This window comes from Nicotiana tabacum, chromosome 3 (assembly GCF_000715075.1).
Source record: "Nicotiana tabacum cultivar K326 chromosome 3, ASM71507v2, whole genome shotgun sequence".
Lineage (NCBI taxonomy): Eukaryota > Viridiplantae > Streptophyta > Magnoliopsida > Solanales > Solanaceae > Nicotiana > Nicotiana tabacum.
In genome coordinates, this window is record NC_134082.1 from 203427358 (window position 1) to 203448058 (window position 20701).

A 20701-nucleotide genomic window follows, 5' to 3' on the forward strand; every position below is an offset into this window, starting at 1 on the left:
TGGCTGCCCTCAACCAGCTGCTTCTGCCTTCTTCTTCCTCGACCAAACGACACAAGTCCCTTGATCTCCAACGACCCACCATAACACCGTCGCTACCATAGCTTCATCTCTTTCGTCAAGCTCAAAGCTTGCTCGACTATGGCTGCCTCCCCATCGCCATAGCTGTCCTCCCATGGTGGAAACCCCACTGTAAACGACCCCCCCTTCCAGCTCCTCTATGATGCCCGCAGCTGCCCCATGATCGATCTTTCTGCTTCATCTTCTTCATTCCGTCGACTTCGAGTTGGGTGGTCGAGCTCCCGAGCTCCATCCATGGACACGGCGCTTCGCTTCACTGGTCCTGTTTCGGCGTCAAGCTGCGTCTGCTTCAGATGCTTCACTGTTGCGTACTGTCCATGCAACCCAATAATAACAATAATAAAAGCGGTAAAAAGATAAAATTTCCACATGAGCTCATAATTGTATAAAATTAGATATTTAAGCCAAATATGACAGTTGAGCGACCGTGCTAGAACCACGGAACTTGGGAATGCCTAACACCTTCTCCCGGGTTAACAGAATTCCTTATCCAGATTTCTGGTTCGCGGACTGTAATACAGAGTCATTCTTTTCCTCGATTCGGGATTAAATTGGTGACTTGGGACACCTTAAATCTCCCAAGTGGCGACTCTGAAATAAATAAACAAATCCCGTTTCGATTGTCCTTTAATTGGAAAAAACTCCCTTGTACCCTCTCGGGGGCGGTAAAAAGGAGGTGTGACAGATGGTTGCTGAGATTCCACAACAAAAGGAAGGCTCAGTGTAAAAGAATAATCTCCCTTTCTATATGTTTAATTTTTTTATTTTAATCATTTGTTATATAATGAAAAATTCTCCTCTTATGCAGCGATTGTGGTGTATTTGTGGCTGCATTTGCGGAGTATGTTAGCCTTGGAGATTTGGCAATCCCAAAGGAAGATCTTTCTGATATTGACCAACACCGTAGACGATATGGAGCTCTATTGTGGGACTATGCAACAAAGAAGCAAGAAGATGGGTCAATCAGTGAGAGTGAGGTTACTGGCAGGCTAGCAAGGAGGAAGGGTGCTCCGGCAAAAAACGAGAGGACTAGAGTGCAACGAAAGAAGATATAGACTATTGTGTTCCTAGTTTGGTCTGTGAAATTTGGTAGTTGAATTGGAAAACAATGTAGGAAATATGTCGTTTTGGTTTTCTATAACACTTTTTGTTGATTACATTATACTCGAGTACTCTGATTACATTTTTACAGCAACAGCTTTGTCTTACAATTTGACTTTAATCTTCAAGTTATTTTTATAAATACCTTCAAGTGCCAAGTAATATCTGTATATAACTGTCATTTGTTACACAGCAGAAAGATAAAATAAATACAGGAATCATATAAATAATTTAGCCATCTTTTATCAACAAGGTTTATCAAAAAAATTCAATTTATCTACATTTAAACTACGTCAAACTACATTTTAACTACAACTCCTCTACATATGAATAACAGAACTACAGTTCTAACACAGTTAAACTACATATTCACTACAATCTGGATACAATTTACGTTGAATGCATTCTTTATTAATATCAGTTTTTTTGTATACAGTAAATATTAAAGTTTAACTATTCTATAAAAAAACAACAACTTTAGATGCTTGACAGAATACATAAAAACATAAATAGTGCAGATACACAAATTGATGTTTATACTTCTTATTCATCTTCAAAAACTTAAACAATTACACAAGAAAATCCGATAATTTGAGCTCACTAACATTTATTTTGAATAACTATTCTAACTACATGATATTCATTTCTTTTTCGGCGCATTCTTGCAAGTTCTTTTGTTATGCCCTTCACCTCCACAATTGTCACATGACACCTTGTATTTCTTTGACTTTATTTCATCAAATATTTTATATCTTTCCTTGTGAGGTCTCCCTGGCTGCCTTTTATCTCCCGCCGGTGGCTTTACTACCTCATCCAAAATATGTTGTGGCACATCCCATTTGCCTTCATCAGGAAGAGGATTTACTGGCATTTCATAGGTAAGCAGAAAGCTCTTCCTTGTGTAATACGGAGAGCAATAGTTTTCGTATGTTTCATTCCTATGCCTTAATGCTGCCAAAGCATGCGCACATGGAAGTTCATCAAGTTGAAATTGTCCATAGCTACATTTCTTGTTTTCTAGACACACAATGTACCGCTTCACACCATCTAACACAGTATGTATATGATCTGTTGAAGCCCTCACCTACAATTGAAGACCAAATAGAAATAATAATACATCAATCATTAAAATGGATTATCAACAATTTACCTACAAATCAGCAACAAATATATTACAGCTCATCTGCAAACTATTATTACCGACAATTTGACTACAGCTTAACTACAATCTGGAAAAACTGCAGCTAGTACTTTTTTGATTCTACTGCACCAAAAAAAATATCTTACCCTTAGTTTCTGAGATAATGTACTGTTGTCTTCCAATTCTTTGTTGTATTTATGACCAAGGTATGTGAAAGTACCCTTTGCCTTCGATAACTTTTCTTTTGTCCAACGTTCAAGAAGAATCCTCATATACTAAAATAGATCAAATATTGGGAGCTCTCTTGCATCTTTTGTTACAGCATTCAACGACTCGGCAATGTTTGACGTCATAGTAAAAGTTCTATTCACCGTTGCATGTACTCTTGACCATCTATGATAGCCAATATCATATAGGTAAGACTTTACACGCAGGTCTACCTCTTCAATCTTCAACATCCTTTCATTAAATTCATCCATAGTGTATGACCGTGCTGTAGCAAAGTACAATTCATGTAATTGTAGATGTCCCTTCTTGAATTTTGACCTTATATTTGTCCATATATGCCACATGCAAGAGTAGTGTGCCAATCCCGGATAGACAACTGATGTTGCCTTCAGTATACTCTCATGCCTATCTGAAACAACACACATTGAAGGTCTTTCACCATATGCCTCCTTGAATTGCTCAAAGAACCACTTCCAAGACGCGTCGTTTTCAGAATCAACCACAGCATATGCCAAGGGAAAAATAGTACCTACATTTTTAAGACATAAAATATGATTAAATAACAACTACAATATATATTGAGAAATATAGACATGTTAACTACATTCTTTTATATAACTACAAAATAACTACAACATAACTACAATTTAACTGCATTTTAAAGACTGTCTACAAAATAAGTACAAAATTATTCCATTATTTACCTGTTGCATCCATGGTGCTTGTTGTCAGCATAATCCCCCTGTAGGCTGACTTTAAGAATGTCCCATCAACCACTACTACCGACCTACAATGTTGCCAACCATTTATTGATGTACAAAGAGCAACAAATGCGTATAAGAAGCAATCATCTGCTGCCTTCTTCAATTTAACAACAGAACAAGGATAATTCTTCTCAATAATATAAAAATATTTGGGTAATTTGTTGTAGGAGTCACACGGATTCCCTCTCAAAAACTGTAAAGCTTTTTCCTTTGCTCTCCATGCTTGCATGTAGCTTAGGTTCAGTCCATGTTCGGATAACATGTCAGTTTGTATGTCCTTTGGTGTGTAAACAGTCTTAGGATCACAATACTTTGGAACGACCATGCTACCAAGTACTGCTGCAGTACGTTTGTGCTGTATGAATGTTTCGTCCATTAGGCAGCATGTGTGTTGACGGCTGAAACTTCTTATCTTGAACATTGCCGAATCATTAATTGACGTTGCCTTGAAATGCCATTTACAGCTTTCAGCAACACATATAAGCCAGTAGCTACAAAAGAAATACAATATTTACACAAATTTATGAAAAAACTACAATTAACTACAAACTGACTACAATTTAACTACAATTTATAAAACCCACCTATCTTCAATCATACATTGATTTTGCTGATATATTATCCACAAATAACTACATACCTTCTATGACTAGATCTTTTTACTCTGAACTGGAACTTGTGCATCACTGAATAATTCTTCATTGCAGTAACTACTGTTTGCTTGTCCTGATAAACTTGTCCTTCTTCAATATATGTTTGCGTAGATTCAGTTATTATTTCACTTTGATATTCCTGTATAGCTGGTGAGGATGGAAATTCAAGTAAGTTTAGGGATCCAGACGAACCTGCAAACAATAAATTCATAAATGTAGTTTCTATGTAGATAATTTTGAAAGCAACATTGCTTTATCCTTTTCAGTACTATGTGAGCTTTGTAGTTTAATTGTAGGTAATTGTAGTAATATTGTAGATAACATAGTAACACCATAACTCTCTGCAATGTCGAATCAAACATACCTACACTGGTACTTTCATTGTTGATTGCCAATTCCATATTGAAATCTCTTACGCTTATACATAAAGGATACGAACCTAAGTTTTTATTCTCCTTTTTGGTTTCCATGTAAGCACGAACCCCCATATCATTCCTAATCTCCATTGGAGGACAATTCTCGTTCACAATGTATTTGATTTCTATAATTTTATCCGATGTATCAATCGATAATTGTTCTGCAATTGTAGAACTGAGAATTCCGTAGTTTGCATTATCATCTACCACAATGGCATCAACTTCAAAATCTCTAAATCTGCCATAGTTATCCCAATTACCATTCGATTTCAGCATTATTGGGATTTTTGACATGATTTCGTGTAGTTGATAGGAAAAAAGACGAAGAACAGATATAGTTTCTACAATTTGAGTACTGATATCGACGAAGAGCAATTTTGTACAATTTGAGACGAAGAACAGATATAGTCTCTCTTCAGTAATTGTACAATTTGATTGCGTTTTTTGTTGTAGCTGATATCAACAGAGATCTCTTTCTGTTGAGGAAGGAGAGAATTACGCAACTGGTGCCTTCATCAGGAAGAGAGATCTCCTTCAGTTTCAAAATTCGAATAAAATCCTTGACAGAATCACATCAGATTTGGTGCCTTCATTTTAGGGCTTTTTAATGGCAAAATCTACCTATTTTTGGATTGGTATATAATTTGTAGTAAAAGTGTGGACTACATGGGTAAATAACAAATTATGAACATTTTTGGTAATAAGATTTGATATATGGTATAGATAGGTAAAAATCCCTTATTTGTACTTCTACAATTCTTAAAGTCCATTAAATAAGAAACTCAATCTTTTAAACTATTAAGAAATAAAATTAATTCCAATTAATTAAATAAACTATATCATAATATGAAACCTATATATATATATATATATATATATATATATATATATATCATTTTTTTTATAAATTAAAAATAAGACTGAAAATTATAGTAAAATAAAAATATATGGATATAAAAATATTAATAACCTAAACTAAATAGAAACAAGATAAAACATGAAAAAATATGTATATATATTGTATTTTCAGTTTTTGTGCCTTAAAAAATAAAACTATAATTAAAAATAAAGTGAAATCCTATCGAAATAACTCAGTTAAATATCCTAAAAATACTAGAATTCTTAAAGGTGATTCTAATATGCAGGTCAAAAATCACATGTCTACAATTGTTAGTACTATTAGTGTGAGTTTTAGTTCTAACGCTTCTCACCATTCTTTAGTAGTGAATGCAACAACTGAAGGAAGCATACATGAAGGAAACTTGTCTCATTGTGAAAAACGGAAATCCTAGTGTTGAAGAATCAGGGATTACCAAGAATTTTTTGAATTAAATAGTTCTCAAGTTGATGGAACTATGTTTCCACTGAAATCAATCTAAGAGCTACTAAAATGAAAATTATCCTTAAATTACCATGACGAGAAAATTAGTAGTATTAGAATGAAATGCCCTTTAATAGAGCCTACTGAATATATTGGATATTTCATTAGTCACTCCAACTGATGAGGAACTTTCTTTTACTTTAATTAGATATTTGTTTCTCCTTTCTTCATATTATTTACCTTTAATCATGACGGAATATAATGCTAAGTGGGATGATGAGGTTCATATTACATTTATTGAGTTGTGTGAGCAAGAGATTAGAAAGAAAAATAGATCAAACACTTACTTATCTAAAGATGGGTGAAAAAAAATAATTGATGAATTCGAAAAGAAGACAGGAAGAGTGTATAATAAAAAATAATTGAATAACCAATGGAATTACATGAAAGCTGAATGGATACTTTGTAAGCAGTTGATGAGAGGAGAGACGGGTCTAGGATGGGATGCCACAAAAAATACAATTATAGCAGATGATGATTGGTGGAGTGAAAAATTAAGGTACATCTCTCAAATTGCTATATGTGTCGTTCTTTTTTTTTTCATTGCTAAATTTCCCTTTTAGCTTAAAGTGGCTTTGAATATATTGCAGGATAATGCTCGATATAAAAAATTTAGGAACAAAGATCTTTCGCTTATATAGTTTCGCTATGACGCACTGTTTGCTGATGTTGTTGCCACAGGAGAAAGAGCACGTGCAGCAAATCAAGAACAATCGTCCGACTGCCACGCCCCAACCTCGGGGAGCACGACCCGGTCGAGCAAGCATGACAGACACTTTCTACCCAACTCGTTTATGATCAAGAGAAAACACATTTCCACTAATTAAATATTAAGGAGATCATGAGTACAGTTCCAAGTCATTTCCTTTAGTTACTTCAATAGTTAATGTTTCAAATACACACCATTACATAGTAAGAAGTGGAATACATAATCCAATCCTAACATGATTCGTTTGTCTTTCCTATCACCCATATACATATATCCCACACTATGTATACGGAGCTTCTAAATGGATATAAAAGAGTACTACAAAAGTGCCGACAATAAGGCCCCGGCTATACCTCAAAACGTGGTAAACATATGAACAAAGGTACACTACATGACCGCGGGATGAAATGGGGCTCACCAAGTCTGTTGGGAAGATGATGATGATGTACCACTAGCTGCGATCAACATTGTCTACTATGGAACCACCTACATCCATTTAAAGATATAGCGTCCCCGGTAAAAGGGACGTTAGTATTGTCAATAGTACTAGTATGTAAAGCTAAAATACCATCTTAATAGAATGAACAATGAAACAAAGGGGACCAGTCATGACATACAAAATGTGATGACCTAAAAGGTCATCACTCGTTTTGAAAGTGAATTCTGTGTTTTGAGGCCTTAAAAACCTCTTTTTGTCACACCATAATTTGCGTGCGCAGTCTGGGTGCATTTTCGGAAAGCTTTTATGTGAAATCTAAGTAAAATAAGGAAATTGGCCTTTAAAATTGATTAAAGTTGACTTTGGTCAACATTCTTGGTATACGGACTCGGACCCGTGATCAGACAGTCTCGTAGGGTCCGTAGTAAAATATGAGACTTGGGCGTATGCCCGGAATCGAATTCCGAGGTCCCAAGCCCGAGAAATTTTTTTTTAAAGAAAATTATTTACTGGAAAATAAAAAGGCTTTTAGAAGTGAATTGATGCATTCTCTTGATGGTATCAGGCCCGTATCTTGGTTCCAGAGCCCGGTATAAGTTTAAAATAATAGTTAAGTTGAATCTGTACAATTTGATATGAATCGGAAATGGTTTGGTATAAAAAGGACCTATAGTTGAGAAAATGGAAATTTCAATGTTCTTGGATAATTTCATGAATTCGAGGTTTAATTTATAGTTCTTGATGTTATTTTGATGATTTGATCGCACGAGCAAGTCCGTATGATATTTTTAGACTTGCGTGCATGATTGGTTTGGAGCCCCGAAGGCTCGGGTGAGTTTTGGATAGGCCACGGAGTGAACTTAGACTTAGAAAAATAGTTGTTGTAGGTTCAGTGAAGTTGCAGGTCTCTGAACTTAGCATCATGGCCCGCGGTGAAGCTTCGCGGTCGCGCTGGGGACTTCGCTGCCGCGGTGGTGTTTTCGTGGTCAGCGGTGGGCAAGGCCAAACGTCTGCGGCCGCACTCGTTATTTCGCGATCCGCGGTGGAGCTCTGCAGCCGCGATTCTTTTTCTGCGGTCAGTGGTGAGGATCTGAGAGGGGTATGTATAAACGAGACTTTCACCCATTTTTCATGTGTTGAGGTATTATTTTTTAAGTGTTTAGTATTGAGTACGACGTATAGGTGTGGTGACGAGTATCTATACATTGGTGTCAAGCATGCTCGTGAGTCTTATACTAGAATTGTTGTGACTCTATTATGTATTGTCCGTGCTTAATATGATGATTATAAATGTTGAACAAGGCTTATGAAAGTATTCTTGGTAATTGACCATTGTTGAGCAATGGCTCAAGTTAAGACTTATGTTGTGAAGGGATGGTGGAAACGAGATGAGATATATTGTTGATTCCCTTGCCGGGATGTTTATGATATTGTTTTCCTTGCCGGGATGTTATCGTTTATGATATTATTTCCCTTGCTGGGATGTTATTACTTATGATATTATTTCCCTTGCCGAGATTTTTTGTGATTGGTGTTGATTTGTATATTGGGATCGGGTTGCACGCTGCAATAATATTATATGGGATCGGGTTGTACGCCGCAATAAGGAGCAATAAGGGTGGATATGTGGGGTTAGGTTGCATGCCGCAACATCATTATATGATTGGGATCGGGTTGCACGCTGCAACAATATTATATGATTGGGATCGGGTTGCACGCCGCAACAAGAAAGAATAAAAGTGAATATTGATTCTTATGGTAAAAACGAGAGTAAAAGCACGAAGGGTGATGTCGTGCACTTGTTACTGTTTTCCTTATTCTTGCTGATATGAAATTATGGTGTTCTTTATGCTTCTCAACTGAAATTCTGTTAGTACTTGATATTCCCGGTAGCATGTTCCCCCTTCCCATCTTTAACTGCTAGTTTCTATTATCATTATTTGTCGTATATAATTTAACTGCACAGGTTTATTTGGTAGTTGTCACGACCCAAACTGGAGGGCCATGAATAGCACCCGACCATACTTGCCGAGCAGCAACGTACATTTTATTTAACCTTCTTTATTATCTTTTAGGGCTGACGAGATCAATATAAATGGTAGACATGGATCATGGACAACCAACAATAAAATATGATGGCATGAACATACATAACATGGGATGACCAGACAATCAAGAAACTATACATAAGGTACGGGCTACCACGCTACCATAAAAGACTATACAACAAAAAACAGCCGACAAGGCATACCAAACTATACATGAGTCGACACCTGTCTATGAGCCTCTAAAGGAAAATAAATGCTGCAACATAGCCAGAACAGGGCCCCGACATACCCATAATATTTATAACAAAAATGCATACCAAGGCCACGGCAAGTCCGGAGAAGGGATCTCGCCAATCACCGTTGAACTAGACAGCCTACTGTGGTGGGGGAGCTGCACCTGCCTGTCTATCATGACCTATAGCATGACATGCAGCGTCCACATATAAAAGAATGTCAGTACGAATAAAGTACTGAGTATGTAAGGCAGGGAACCATAAGTACGAACAGTAATGTAAGCAGGGATAGAGAATATACAACTTGTAACATTTGTGTACCTCTGAGGGCTACTGACATGAAATGCATAATACATATGTATATATACATAAACTTTTAAAACATACGCCTCTGTGGGCATCATTATCATCATATCGTACCCGGCCGTAATAGGCTCGGTAAAAAACGTACCCGACCATCATAAGGCTCGATAGTATTGTACCCGGCCATGTGGATCTCAGTAAAACCCAACTGATCAGTGGTTGCATAATAGGTGTCGTACCCGGCCAACTATAGCGTGGCTCGGTAGAGTAAAATAGATACATATATATAATGCATGCTCGACTCATGGAATCACATTCTAAACCTTTCGGAGTGACGTAAGGTCGGTATCCTCTGTACACGTTATTAGGACTAACTCTTCACTATGAACCTTATAAGAATCAGAAAGTACCAACAACATTGATAACATAAGAATAAGAGAAGCAACATCAACATCAATCGTTCCATAAGAGGGAAAACAATGTAAGTACTGCTAGCTTCTAAGAGTAGAGTATCTTGGAAGCTCGTTCATTACATTATGTACAATCGGAGTCGTGGAAAAGAAGGAAAGGGATAGCCTCACATACCTTGTATATACTGCCCCAATCTCAAGCTATGCAATTGTCACGACTCCTTAGTCTACAATAAGAGAAACGATACTATCGTTATCATTTAAGCGTCATAACTATTATGTATCGACCACAACCTATTTTACGATGAAATGGACAACACCTCCCCTATATATATGACTTCACACAATTCAAAACAATCACCAAAAATCCCAAACAACATCAATAATAATCATATTGACCCTCCCAAAATAGTCCATGCACAACCTACTCACTTCATACATACGACGACCACCGTAGTCGTGTCAAACGACCCGGAAATATTACGAAGAACTACCAGCCCACAACCCTAAATCTATATGGTGTTTTTCCAAACCCTTCCTCCTCCGAAACTCCACAAAACAGTAGTAAAATATGCAGCCCAACAGCAACACAAAACAGTTCACTAGCAGTCCGCTACAAGTGAATTACGCGAACTCACGGCTTCCGATCACCGTCACATGAGTTCTTACATGTATAGAACAAATTTCCATGAATTCACAGCAGAACAAATGTATGAAAGAGAGTAGTAAAATTACCTTACTTGTTGGATTACTCAGCCCTTCCCTTGGTTCTTCAAACTCTAAGTTTTACCCCCAATTAGAACTTAAAAGAGAGGGAAAATCGATTAGGGTTTGTGTGGGATTTTTGGGGAGGAGTTGCAGGGGTTCAATTTGGTTTTGAAGGTCTGAAATATGGGTGAAATAACTGAGTTGATAATCCCTTAAAAGTCCCCTCTTGGCCCACTTTGGGGCTTTTAATTTTGTCCTCTCATTTTGGCAAGTAAGTGATGCACCTACTTGTCACCTACCAATCTGCGCAGGCTCACGAAAATATAAATATATCTATACGCTAAGATTGTATTGACAAACAGTTTAATGCGTTGGAAACTAGACTCATAGATCTTTGATTTGGTGGGTAGATCACCCCGTAATTCTTTCTAAATTGGGAGAAAAGCTTAGTAACATTTGACCTAACGTTTAAGTAAAATTATGAACCTAAGTTGCGACAACTTTTGTCGACCTTTGTTTCATAACTCGTTTGGCTTCAAGACTTATGATACAAATATTATATGATTCAAATACCTTAAAATACGACCTCTTGAGTGTTTTAAGCACCTCTAGGTTTACCCAAAAATACGGCTAACAACATCCTTGATTCGTTTAACTTCTTATACTTGTTAACCACCCTTATACACATTTGTATCATTTAAGACCAATAGGATTAACTTCTTATCATCGTCGATCACGCATTCACTTGCGTAGTGTGGTTATGACAACTTATTATTCAAAAATATTCTTTAATTTTTTCTAATAATCAAGAGATAAAAGAGGATAGGTAAAACATAAAAATAATATAAATCACAGTTTGTCCAAAATTAATTCAAGCCAAAATTAAGTCAATAAAGCGACCGTGCTAGAACCACGGGACTCGGAGAATGCCTTATACCTTCTCCCCGGTCAACAAAATTCCTTACCCGAATTTTTTTTTCGCGGACCGATTAAAATAGAGTCAAACCTTCCTTTGACTAGGGATCCAAATAAATGGTGACTTGGAACACCAAAAAAATCAATTCTAAGTGGCGACTCTGAACAATAAAATAATCCCTATTCATATTTTATCACTTAAATTGGAAAAACTCTTTGGCCCATACACATATTATTATTATTTTGAGGGGTAGAAAAGGGGTGTGACAGCTCTGGCGACTCTGTTGGGGACTTACACAAGAATTCGAGCTTGTACATTTTGACTTTTAATTGGCTTTATTAATTTTGTATATATTGTGATTTATATGTGCCTAATGTGCTACCTGTTCGCTTTATACTGCTTCGATATTGTTGAACTGTACATATAAACTGTCTTCTCACGCACCCCTCTGAGTCTTCTTGAAATTAAAAATTGGGCATTTGCTTGACATAGCCCGCTTTCTTTGAGATAGCAGAGGTGCTTGTCACCTGGTGAAGGATTTTAGTCACACATGTTTTAGGCGGGGAGCATCACCAGTTAAGCCGGAAAGCAATGCTACCGGTACACTGACCCTCCTCGGCTCGAGTTGTCCGCTCGAGTAAGCCAGTCTAGATACCTTCTTCAATAGGATTTAAACCTAGAAGAACAAACCTCATGCCAGATTTCCCTAGTAGGTTCGCTCCATGTGCATCACATGCATTTGACTTAGCGAAACTCGGCACAGGGGCCGGGTCCGTATAAGGCATGTATCCTATTTGAGACCATCATGTTCACGTATGTGCTACTTGATACATCATTTGGAAGGCTTACTTGTATTGTCGACCGGTTTTAGAATATTAGTGTAGCAGAATTATTAAAAAAAAAGGTACCCAGATTTACCGAACTACGCGGGTCTGAAAATAAACCTTTAAAAAAAAGTGTGGTGTGAGCTGTAAAGATTATTTTTCATTAAATATATATATATAAGGGAAAAGTATCCAGTTTTTACCGAACTACGCGGGTCTAATTCTCATCGGATGTGAGATACGTAGGCAAACCTCATCGGTTCCGGCCCCCAATTTTCAAAAAAAAATTCAAATATATTTCCCTTTACTTCCTTCTTTAGAAAATAATTTCTTAGAGACCCCAATTTTAAAAAAAAAAACAAAAAAAATTCAAAAATATTTTCTTCTTTTTTCTTTTATAAGTCTTTCTTCCACAAAAAAAAATCAAAATCAGATTTTTTTTTTTCCTTCAAAAATCACAAAAAAATAAATAAATGAAAGAAAAAATCGAAAAATCCAAAAAAAATTGTTGAATTCCAAAATATTTTTTTTCTGCTTCAGAAGTTTTTCTTTCAAAAATTGAAAAAAAATATTCGAAATTGAAAAATATTTTATTTCTTCTTTAGAAGTGTTTATTTCAAAAAATTCCAAATTTTTTTTTTAATTCTTTCTTTCAACAATTCCAAAAACAAAATGAAAAAAAAATCGAATTTCAAAAAAAAATCGCTCTTCTTTAGAAGTCTCACTTTCAACAATTCAATAAAAATTTGAAATCTAAAAATAATAATAAATTCTTTCTTCTTTTGAATCCTTTCTTTCTACCAAAAAAAAAATCCAAAATCATTTTCCTTGTAGGAGCTTTCGTGCAGTTATTTGTATATGAGTAAAAAACGAGAGTTAGTTTGTGTACTTTATTCCTGATTTTTTCTGAACTACCTAATGATCTGATTCATGCGGCGTCATGATACGTAGGCAATCCCCATCGAATTCGATCATAACCATAGAATTTACTGAGGAAAAAATAAACTAAAAAAAGAGTGACCAAAAAAAAAGGAGAATGCCAAAAAATAAAAAGCGACAGAGACGAAAAAAATCAAGAGTGATTAAATAGAGGTAGAAATAAAAGAAAAGAGGTACATACTTAAAGGGTTAGTTAAGGCCGGGATGAAACATGCAACCGTTCAAACACATGGTAGAAATGTTTAACTCTTAGGTGCATTGCATCCCCAACGTGCGATTTCCTATGTGTTAAATGTCTCAAAACCAACGAGGTTGTGGTGTGAGCAAATTAGTCAGGTTCTGTTCAGGTGGTTGGTTTTGTTGGTATGCAGTGATGAACGCGCAACCTTGCACGTGGCCACAACATTATACACAAAACCGAGCTCCATCTCCCTGAAATGCACATCCTTACCCAGCTCCATATAATCCCCAACCAAATGATCTCCGATACAATCCTCGCCCAAGAGAGTCTTTCAGAAAGAATCAGTTCACCCCTATTGGTGAATCGTATTCAAGCTTGTTCCAAAAGCTAATCAGGCTAGATCTATTGCAGTCAGTGGCCCCGAAATGGCCGAACCCTGAGTCCCCCTCGCACCGAGCAGATATTAGATGTGAATACCACTCTAGAGCAGTGGGACATAGTACAGAGGACCGTTGGACCCTCAAAAGGGTAGTTGAAGATTTGATTGAAACTGAAAGAATCGTTTTTCGGGATGAAGAAGCTTCTGATGTGATGAACAATCTGTTGCCTGCCCACAACATTGGGCCAATGGTCAGAATGATTTGTGAAGCTGAGGAATTTGATCCGGCACCGAAGGCCGTTGCAGCCTTTGCCGAGATAGAAGAAAAGCCAAAAATGGTCGCCAAGCATGAAAGTTCCCCATCAAACAGGAGTCTTAGTGGCCAGTCTTGCTATCCTTTCTGCATCCAGATTATCTCAGGGTGTGATCCGAATGTTTTGCCTTATTGTCTTACATTCTGATGCAAACCCTTCTATCTTCAAAAAATTGAAAAAAAATCAAATAAAAAAAAATCAAAAATCAAATGAAATTAATATTTTTTTTCCAGGAATGTCTCTTTTCTTAATCTTGTCATTTTTCTTTCTTATTCTCTTTTTAGTTCTGTTAAATGCAGATTTCAATAACATGACATGCTTGCGGACTTCATGCCCAGATCCTAAAAGCTGTCAGGCCTCGAAATAATGAATCAAGGATTAGATCGCAATGAAGATAAAGTTTAAGGAAATAAAATAAAGAGTTGGAACAACTGAAGGAAAATTGGTTCCCGGATTGGAAAGGTCCGTACATTACAACAAGAGTACTACCAAAAGAGTGCGTCGCACTGGGGATACATCGAAGGAAATGTCCCTGAAATAACTGTCAATGCAAATGCAGTCAAAAGGTACTATGTTGGATCCTCCATATAGGGCTAATATTCTCCAATTGGGATGACGAAGACTTTCATTCTCGCTAACCAAACACTATCAACCCTTTTGCAAATCCTTTGAGCCGGCTCCCATTCTTTGAACACCCTCTTTGGAACCTGAAAGTGTTATTGAAAAATAAAATGAAAAAAAAAAAAAGAAAAAGAAAAAAAATGTACAAAAAGAAGAGGAAGAAAAGACAAAGAAAAAGAAAAATAAAAGAGGAAAAGGAAAGGAAAAAGAAAGAGCAAACAAAACAAAATAGAAAAACGAAAGAAAAAAAAGTTTCCTGAACTAATTCGACTTGATTCCAAAAGGATACGTAGGCAACCTCTCTCTGGGGTTCAGTCACACCAAAATAAAAATCCAAATTCCCCCAAAAGTGAAACTGGGGCAAATGTTGTAATGGTCCGACGATGATCCTGCCTGAATGGTTTCAAAGTTGTAATTTGATCCAAATCATTTTTACCCAAATCCTTTCAAGTCCTTCCGATCAATCGGTGAGAATGTTCAAGGAAGAGAGAATACAACTACTTGGATCCGATGCAATAAAAATGAGAGAAATAAAATGAGAGAGTCTTATTGGTGAAAACTCACACGGGCACCATGAGGCGATGGTAAGAAGAGAAATGAAAAATAAGAGAGTCTTGTTAGTGAAAACTCGTAAAGAGCACTATAAGGCGAGAAGAAAAATGAGAGAGGTCAGCTCGAGAAAACCCGCAAAGGGCGCCCCTGATTGAAAAGAGGATTCTCACAGCCATCGGCACCGACAGAGTCCTGTCAAGGTTTCTCGATTTTGAGGAAAACATTGTGATGAATTTCTGAGAGTCGGACGGTTTACACAGATCAGGCATCCAGTCCAAAAGGCATGTCATGTTCATTGAAGTCCGCATGTACTCCAGATAAGTCCTTCTTTCCTTTCTCCGAAAGGGACACTTCTTGTTTTAAACTCATTCTCCATTCCATTGTTTGTTTTCTTTGAATCCATTTCGGTCTAACATTGTTCCAAAACTAAGACAAAGAAAGGATGGCAAGACTGATTTATAGGGTTCTCATTTGGCGCGAGCTAATGTGCAGGAAGGCACCCAGCCTCGTACGGGCATCAAATCGACCCCGACTAGCCATGTCGGCCGATGCTTCGAAATCAAAACTGTTGGAAAGAGAAAATCAAATGGAGTGTCTATAAAGGCAAATGAAGTTGAAAAGGCTGAGTCCCACGTGGCTAACCATCTCGGCAAAGAGTTGAAAAAAGCCAAGGCATCCCAAATGCTCTGAATTTGAAGTTGGGAGAAAGAAGCCAGAAAAGAAAGGCCAACGAAGGCGAAATAAAATTGGAAAAGGTTAAGTCCCACGCGACTGGCCGTTGCAGCAAAGTTTGAGGAGCCGAAAGTTCCCCAATGCTCCGAAGAAAAGAAAAGAAAAAAAATGATGAAAAAGAAAAGAAAAGAAAAAAAATAATATAAAAATAAAGAGAAATCAGAAGGAAAAGGCCTACGAAGGCAAGATAAAGTCGAAAAGGTTGAGTTCCACCAACCAATCATCATGACAAAGTCTAGATAAGCTAGAGTTTCTCCAGAGTCAGAAAGGCAATCGGTATTCAGGAAGCAACCAATTTTAGTTGAAAGGGCTGAGATCAAATGATCAAAACAATCAAGGCCACAAAACCAACCACCACTTTGAAAACTCATTCTTTGTTTGAAGCAGGAATAAAGCATGCAGAATGGTGATTCTAAAAGAAGGAATGTCACCAAACGTAAGCTCCTTAAAATCTCCATTTTCTTTTACTTTCGGCATACATCACTATTGTTCACACCTCCTATATTTATGTAGCTTAACCCAGGTAGAACCGTTTCACCTAGGGGGATCCAGCTCGTAGTTCCGGGTAGAAGTACTCTTCGCTCAGGTTATTTTTACGCAGCTTAACCCAGGTAGAACCTTTTCGCCTAGGGGGATCCAGCTCATAGTTCCGGGTAGAGTACTCTTCGCTCAGGTTGTTTTACATAGCTTAACCCAGGTAGAACCTTTTCAGCTAGAGGGATCCAGCTCATAGTTCCGGGTAGAAGCACTCTTCGCTCAGGTTGTTTTACATAGCTTAACCCAGGTAGAACCTTTTTACCTAGGGGGATCCAGCTCATATCCGAGTAGAAGTACTATTCGCTCAAGGTGTTTTATGTAGCTTAACCCAGGTAGAATCGTTTCGCCTAGGGGGATCCAGCTCATATATTCCGAGTAGAAGTACTATTCGCTCAAGGTGTTTTACGTAGCTTAACCCAGGTAGAATCGTTTCGCCTAGGGGGATCTAGCTCATAGTTTCCGGGTAGAAGTACTCTTCACTCAGGGTGTTTTACGTAGCTTAACCAAGGTAGAACCATTTCTCCTATGGGGATTCAGCTCATAGTTTCCGGGTAGAATTACTCTTCGCTTAGGGTGTTTTACGTAGCTTAACCCAGGTAGAACCGTTTTTCCTAGGGGGATCTAGCTCATAATTTCCGGGTAGAAGTACTCTTCGCTCAAGGTGTTTTACGTAGCTTAACCCAGGTAGAACCGTTTCGCCTAGGGGGATCTAGCTCATAGTTTCCGGGTAGAAGTACTCTTCGCTCAGGGTGTTTTACGTAGCTTAACCCAGGTAGAACCGTTTCGCCTATGGGGATCTAGCTCATAGTTTTCGGGTAGAAGTACTCTTCGCTCAGGGTGTTTTACGTAGCTTAACCCAGGTAGAACCGTTTCGCCTAGGGGATCTAGTTCGTAGTTCCGGGTAGAAGTAATCTTCGCTCAAGTTGTTTAAATACAGTTTAACTCAGATCGAACCATTTCGCCTAGAGGGATTCAACACTTTATCGATAATACATGGTACTAACACCCGATTCTATTTCCTTTCAGTAAGAGAGGGTACCAGCCTATGATTACATTTCTTTTCAGTTGCACAAGGTACCGATCCCTGGTTAAACTATCCTTCGTTACCAAATTTTATCTCTTTCAGCTAGTTTATACTACTGTTTCTATCTGCCTTTTTAATAAATTAGATAATTTGCAGATTTCTCTAATAACTCATAGAATTTTCCTAATGCCAGACTAGGGCAGAAAAATTTTGTTCATTTTTGTTTGTCTTTGATGGCTTTGCAGGCTTTGCCGTATAGCACAAGTAACGATTAAAGCTTGCAGTTCCAGTTTCTCATCAGAAGAAAGAAATCCTTCGATCATAAGATAGTTGGAGTTTAACTTTGATAATATGTCAGCAGCCCAGCTTCTCAAGATTCATCTTCTCAAATTCTGATCTAGAAAGCAAGCCATCGAGATTGAGTCATAATTTTTTCTTCAAAAGAATTAAGATCCAATCTAAGGTCAACTCAAGCGAGCAGGTCAAGAATCAAGATTTGACTCTAGAAGGCACGTGGATAGGAATTTTTGTACTCTTAGTTTGCAGACAAATGTAGTGCTCTTCTCTTTTTCTTTTGATGTAAGAAGCAGTAACGGTAAGAGTAACAACAACAACAACATCAGTCTTAACTCCAGTGTCTGGTAGTCCCACCTACCAAATTTTCCCAGAACTACACTGACCTAATTCCTTTATAACCAAGGATATATAGGCAACCTCAGAAGCAAGGTTCGGTCACCACCTTTTTCAAAATGCTTCCATTAGAGTGAATGTGAGCAAAATACTATCCATGTCATTTATATATCTTTGCACGAAAACTCTTTAAATGCCTAATTTTTGCCTTATATATATATATAATATGTATGTGTGTGTGTGTTTGTTCTTATTTGTGTATGTATAGGTTTTAAGAGTTGAGTAATGGTTTGATAAATGGGGTAGGGTTTGGGCTAGTGTAATTTAATTAAAATTATGCCAAAATTGGCCCAAAATTTGAGCCCAAAGAGCCCAAACCCGGTCCAAAAGAGGGCTGCCAAGAAGAGCTTAAAACGGCGTAGTTTTGTCTTGAAACTACGTCGTTTTGGTTAAGTGACAAGATTCAATCTCATCCACCCATCTTGATTTAATCCAACGGTCCTAGTTTGATCTTCATCCTAGATATTTAAAGCCTAAAATCCCCAAAATTTGCCTCATTTCCCCATTATTTCCTCTCTCTTCTTTCCCTCTCATCTCTCTCTCTTCTCTCTCTCCCAAGACCGGCGGCGGCCGACCTCCAATCCGCCCCAAAATTTCACCATATAATCTCCAACACCTCCTCTTTCCATATCTCCAAACCAAATCCTAAAAAAATCTTTCAAACTCTTTGAATCTTAGATCTAGGAAACTTTCCCGTCACTTATTTGCCCAAATTCTTGAAGCTCCAACCACTACCACCCCAAAATACCTACATCAATGGATAGAGCTCCTCAAGACCTAGCTATTGATGTCAATTCTACCCCAAAAATCCGGCGACCAAATACCGACCTAATTCCGGCGACCTCCCGGAACACCCTCTTTAGCATACCACGATTTTTCGGCCTTTTGATGTGTAAAATGGCAAAATATTATTCTTTTTCATGGCTGATTTTTTATTTTTATTTTTAATTTTCAGATTTTATTTTTGTCTATTATTAATTATTTTAGCATTAGTTTTTGAAGTTTGAAATGTTAAATTTTCTATTTTTGCACTTGTTGAAGTAGTAAAATAGTTTTGTATTGATAAAAGTGAGGTAATGAAAAATACTTAAGAGTTTATGGTACTTGTTTGGTTGTTTGTTTACTGCTTCAAAACTCTTTGAGTACAACACTCAAAAGTCAAATTGTTTGGTAAGAAAATGTAGACCTTTGGACATTATTTGAATAAAGTCTATCTTTGAATAGTGGAGAGCAGATTTTGTTTGAAATACTTGACAAGATTTAAACTAGAAAGTCTGGTTTTTTGAATTTAAGAGTAGATTTTGTAGAAAAATCTGTCAAAAAGATTGATTTTTAATTTTTTGAAATAGCTGGTTGTTTTGATATATAGAGGGGGATTTTTTTTAAATTGTTTGTCACAAAAACAAAAAAAAAATAGCAGTTGAACACATGAAAAATAAGCTGAAATGGTGAGCTTTGGGAGTGAATCTTAGAGTGCAAACTTTTAAAAAAGTATAAGTCCTCTTTAGAGTTCGTTTCTGGGTTCCCTCTCTAAGTTTTCGGGTTGTTTTAACACGGATTTGCTGCTGGTTTTGCTGCTGGTTTTATGCTGCTTTAGTTGCTGAACTACTTATTTATTCTTTTGCTACCAGGTAATCCTTTAAGACTCGTAATGTACGTATTTTTAGCAATGGGAACAACTTGAACATGCTGCACCATTTAAATGTGTTTGATGTGATGAATAGTTTGACAACAAAAGAGCTTGTATGTTATTGTTATGTATCAAGCATGTGATAATGTGAATATAGTCCTTCATAATACTTGAATATTGAGTTGTAAGTTTTTGAATGGGATATGTAAGTCGTTTATGGATTTTTTTAAGCATGTTTTCAAGCTATTATATCCGAGTAACAATGCTAAGTATGCCATGAATGACTTTAGGTGTATATCATATAGCATGAGTTCGTTTTAGTTGCTGAAATTTCACTGCCAACATATGCTTGTAGAAATGCTGTGATAATATCTTTGTGAATCTGGCCATTTTGCCGGATTTGCAAAAATGGCTATTTTTGTAAAGTGGGCGTTTATATAATTGTGACTATGTAGTTAATGGTCATGAACTCAAACTAAGTAAAGAGCTAAGATTGTATCAACTTTGGGCCTTATTGAATCAAAGATAAAAGTTGACCCATTTACCTTTAAACAACAAAATTACCCCTTTTCTTATATATAGCATTGGGCCAATTGAAATTCATTTTGGCCCATTTTAATAATAAATTCCAGCAGCCTAAAAGCTCCATACAAGCTGGCCCATTTTTTTTAACAAGAAGTTGGCTCATTTCTTTTAAAATAGATAAAGTTGGTCCAACATTTATTTGCATAATTTTTCCCAACTATAAAG

General features: G+C 37.0%; 2 protein-coding genes across 2 annotated transcripts; both read right to left on the reverse strand.

Moving 5' to 3' along the window:
- Window positions 1-1819: 1819 nt before the first annotated feature.
- On the reverse strand, window positions 1820-2592 carry LOC142178659 (uncharacterized). Its single transcript, XM_075248517.1, has 2 exons — window positions 2467-2592; window positions 1820-2263 (listed from the first exon to the last, which is right to left on the reverse strand). The coding sequence occupies exons 1-2, from the start codon at window positions 2590-2592 to the stop codon at window positions 1820-1822; spliced, it is 570 nt and encodes a 189-aa protein (XP_075104618.1).
- Window positions 2593-2595: 3 nt separating this feature from the next.
- On the reverse strand, window positions 2596-4675 carry LOC142178675 (uncharacterized). Its single transcript, XM_075248518.1, has 4 exons — window positions 4330-4675; window positions 3953-4157; window positions 3253-3803; window positions 2596-3077 (listed from the first exon to the last, which is right to left on the reverse strand). Exons 1-4 carry the CDS (start codon window positions 4673-4675, stop codon window positions 2596-2598), a joined length of 1584 nt encoding a protein of 527 aa, XP_075104619.1.
- Window positions 4676-20701: the final 16026 nt, after the last annotated feature.

What these genes read in the sequence shown, in the direction of transcription:
- LOC142178659 (XM_075248517.1), bottom strand. Translation starts at nt 2,592, where the DNA reads ATGAGGATTCTTCTTGAACGTTGGACAAAAGAAAAGTTATCGAAGGCA. An exon ending in CATTATCTCAGAAACTAAGG is followed by an intron (nt 2,264 to 2,466) that starts GTAAGATATTTT and finishes CTTCAATTGTAG; the next exon opens with GTGAGGGCTTCAACAGATCA.
- LOC142178675 (XM_075248518.1), bottom strand. Translation starts at nt 4,675, where the DNA reads ATGTCAAAAATCCCAATAATGCTGAAATCGAATGGTAATTGGGATAAC. An exon ending in CAATGAAAGTACCAGTGTAG is followed by an intron (nt 4,158 to 4,329) that starts GTATGTTTGATT and finishes TATTGTTTGCAG; the next exon opens with GTTCGTCTGGATCCCTAAAC. An exon ending in AAGCACCATGGATGCAACAG is followed by an intron (nt 3,078 to 3,252) that starts GTAAATAATGGA and finishes TTAAAAATGTAG; the next exon opens with GTACTATTTTTCCCTTGGCA.